This window comes from Gracilinanus agilis, unplaced genomic scaffold, assembly GCF_016433145.1.
Source record: "Gracilinanus agilis isolate LMUSP501 unplaced genomic scaffold, AgileGrace unplaced_scaffold57056, whole genome shotgun sequence".
Classification (NCBI taxonomy): Eukaryota; Metazoa; Chordata; class Mammalia; order Didelphimorphia; family Didelphidae; genus Gracilinanus; species Gracilinanus agilis.
The window spans coordinates 402-2735 of record NW_025392528.1 but is presented as its reverse complement, the minus strand read 5'-3'; the positions used below and the strand labels follow the sequence as shown (position 1 = coordinate 2735).

At 40.0% G+C, this 2334-nt stretch overlaps 1 protein-coding gene across 1 annotated transcript; it reads right to left on the bottom strand.

Annotated features, from left to right (window-relative positions):
* Positions 1 to 584: 584 nt before the first annotated feature.
* LOC123256212 (GTPase IMAP family member 4-like) lies at positions 585 to 1049 on the bottom strand (the record flags this gene model as incomplete). The annotated part of the gene is made up of 1 exon (XM_044684883.1): positions 585 to 1049. A coding segment is annotated over one exon (465 nt), but the record flags the coding sequence as incomplete, so codon positions are not given.
* Between the last annotated feature and the right edge of the window lie 1285 nt (positions 1050 to 2334).

Sequence of the window (2334 nt, the reverse complement as noted above, 5' to 3'; positions counted from 1 at the left end):
TAATTTGTATAAAATTGATTCTTGGGTTTCTAAACTAACAGACTAACAGAGTCTCTAGGTCGGTAAGGATGTTTTTAAAATAAAGAATGATTCATAAAGAAACTTTTTCAAAACTCTATTAAAAACCTCTAAATCTATATATCTTATTTATCATCTCTCTGTTTTTTCTAGTTAACTTTAAATTTTCAGCCCTTATGCTTTATTTCTCCCCCCCTCCCCACTCAGACTTTCCTTTGGGGTTGATTAAAGATTGAATAATCACGTAAGAGACTTGGAATCTGATGAGAAAATGTGGCTCAGAAATATAGTTTGTGAAGGCTCCCTACTGCTGGGTTGGGCATCATTTTAGGACAGTATATCTCAGGGGCATTTCTAGGTGGTTCAATAGATAGAGCACTAGGACTGGAATTTGAAGATCCTGAGCTCAAATATGGCCTCATATATTTCTTAGCTAGGTGACCCTGGGCAAGGTGCTTAACTCCAATTGCCTAGCTCTTACCACTCTTCTCCCAAGAAAAGTATGTCTCTATGAATGCAGGCCAGAGTAAAACTAGATATGAAAAGAATTCTGGATGTTATTAGGTCTACAGGAAGATTATCTTAAGAAAGCATGTTGCAACAATGGCCATAATAAACTCAACCACTTGGGAAACTATATCCTTATCCTGCTCAGCCTTCCTCCGGGCTTCCTCAATACTTCTCTGGAAGTTATTTTCGGCTTCCTGCCTTTTTTTCATCTCTTCTTGATGAGCAAATGTCCCACTCTGTTGCCTAATTTCTTTTATTTCCCTCTCATACTGTCCCTTGATGTATTCCACACTTTCCCTTGTCTTCTTCTGGAGATATGCTTCCACAGATTTATATAAATCTTTGGTGTAGTGGGTGCCTCCATTCTCTTGCATCATGCCAAAGATCATGGCCATCAGCTCTGAAACCTGGGCATCCCTCTGAGCTCCACTTGCTCTATTGTCCAGTGAGCAATATCGGTTTCCACACTTCTTCAGCAATTCATTGAAATAGGAGTCTTGAATGGATCCTATGTAATCCNCCTCAAGTCAGGAGATTCTGAGTGGTTCTACTTCAAATATTCCAAAATGGCATGAGCAATAGAACTGAGAACTGGAAGGAACTTTATAAATCATCTCCCTTTATATGATACTTTAGCAAACTGGGCTCCAGGGAGATTCGCCAATTTGTACCAAGTCAAACAACTCAGTGAATTTAAGTCATTACAACTTCCCAATGATTTTTCTTTGCCACTTAAATGGGTAGCCAGGCTTTTTTTCTGACATGAATATGATAATTTCTAGTGTTATAGCTGAGTTTTTAAAATCACAACATTTTATTTGTTATCTTGTGTAAATGGTATATTCCCTTCAGCAGAGACAGGAATTCCAACCCATATTATCTGACTCTAGTACCAAAGTTCTCCCACTTTACTTCTTTCAAATGTAACCTCCAGGTTAAGTCAAGAAGCAAAGAGCCTACTGACTGTAGTCAGACCCAAAGCCAATGGTCAGGTTTCCTCCTTTATCCCAGGGAACTTGGCTCTGTACAGTCTTCAAGGTCCTGCCTTGTGTGAAGGTGTAAAAGGAACCAGAGAGGAAAAGGAGAAAAAGAGAAGTTGTATATTGGTAAGAAGAGGGGTTCCCTATCTTGCCCCAATCCTAGAGAATCTTCTTCCCCTAGCAAAACTCAGTTTCATTGTTAGCAGGGCCAGAGAATTCCATTTTTAAAAGGTTATATTTTTATTACCTTGACTATTTTCCAATTACATTAAATATTTTTTTTTATAAACCCTTACCTTCCGTCTTGAAGTCAATACTGTGTATTGGCTCCAAGGCAGAAGAGTGGTAAGGGTAGGCAATGGGGGTCAAGTGACTTGCCCAGGGTCACACAGCTGGGAAGTGTCTGAGGTCAGATTTGAACCTAGGACCTCCCGTCTCTAGGCCTGAATCTCAATCCACTGAGCTACCCAGCTGCCCCCACATTAAATATTTTAACATTAATTTTTTTCAACATTTTGACTGTGTTTATCTCCCTTCCTCACAACCCTCTCTCCTCCCTTAGAAATTTTTCCATTGGGGGACAGTTAGTTGACTCAACGGATAATCAGGCCCAGGAATGGGAGGTTCTGGGTTCAAATATGGCCTCAGACAGGTTTCCTAGCTGTCTGACCCTGGTCAAGTCACTTCATCCCTATTGCCTAGCCCTTAGCACTCTTTTGTCTTAGAACCAATATATAGTATTGAATCCAAAATGGAAGGTAAGGGTTAACCATGTTGCCAAAGAATACATAACTGGGGTTGAAGTTCTTCATCTAGAACAGGGGTC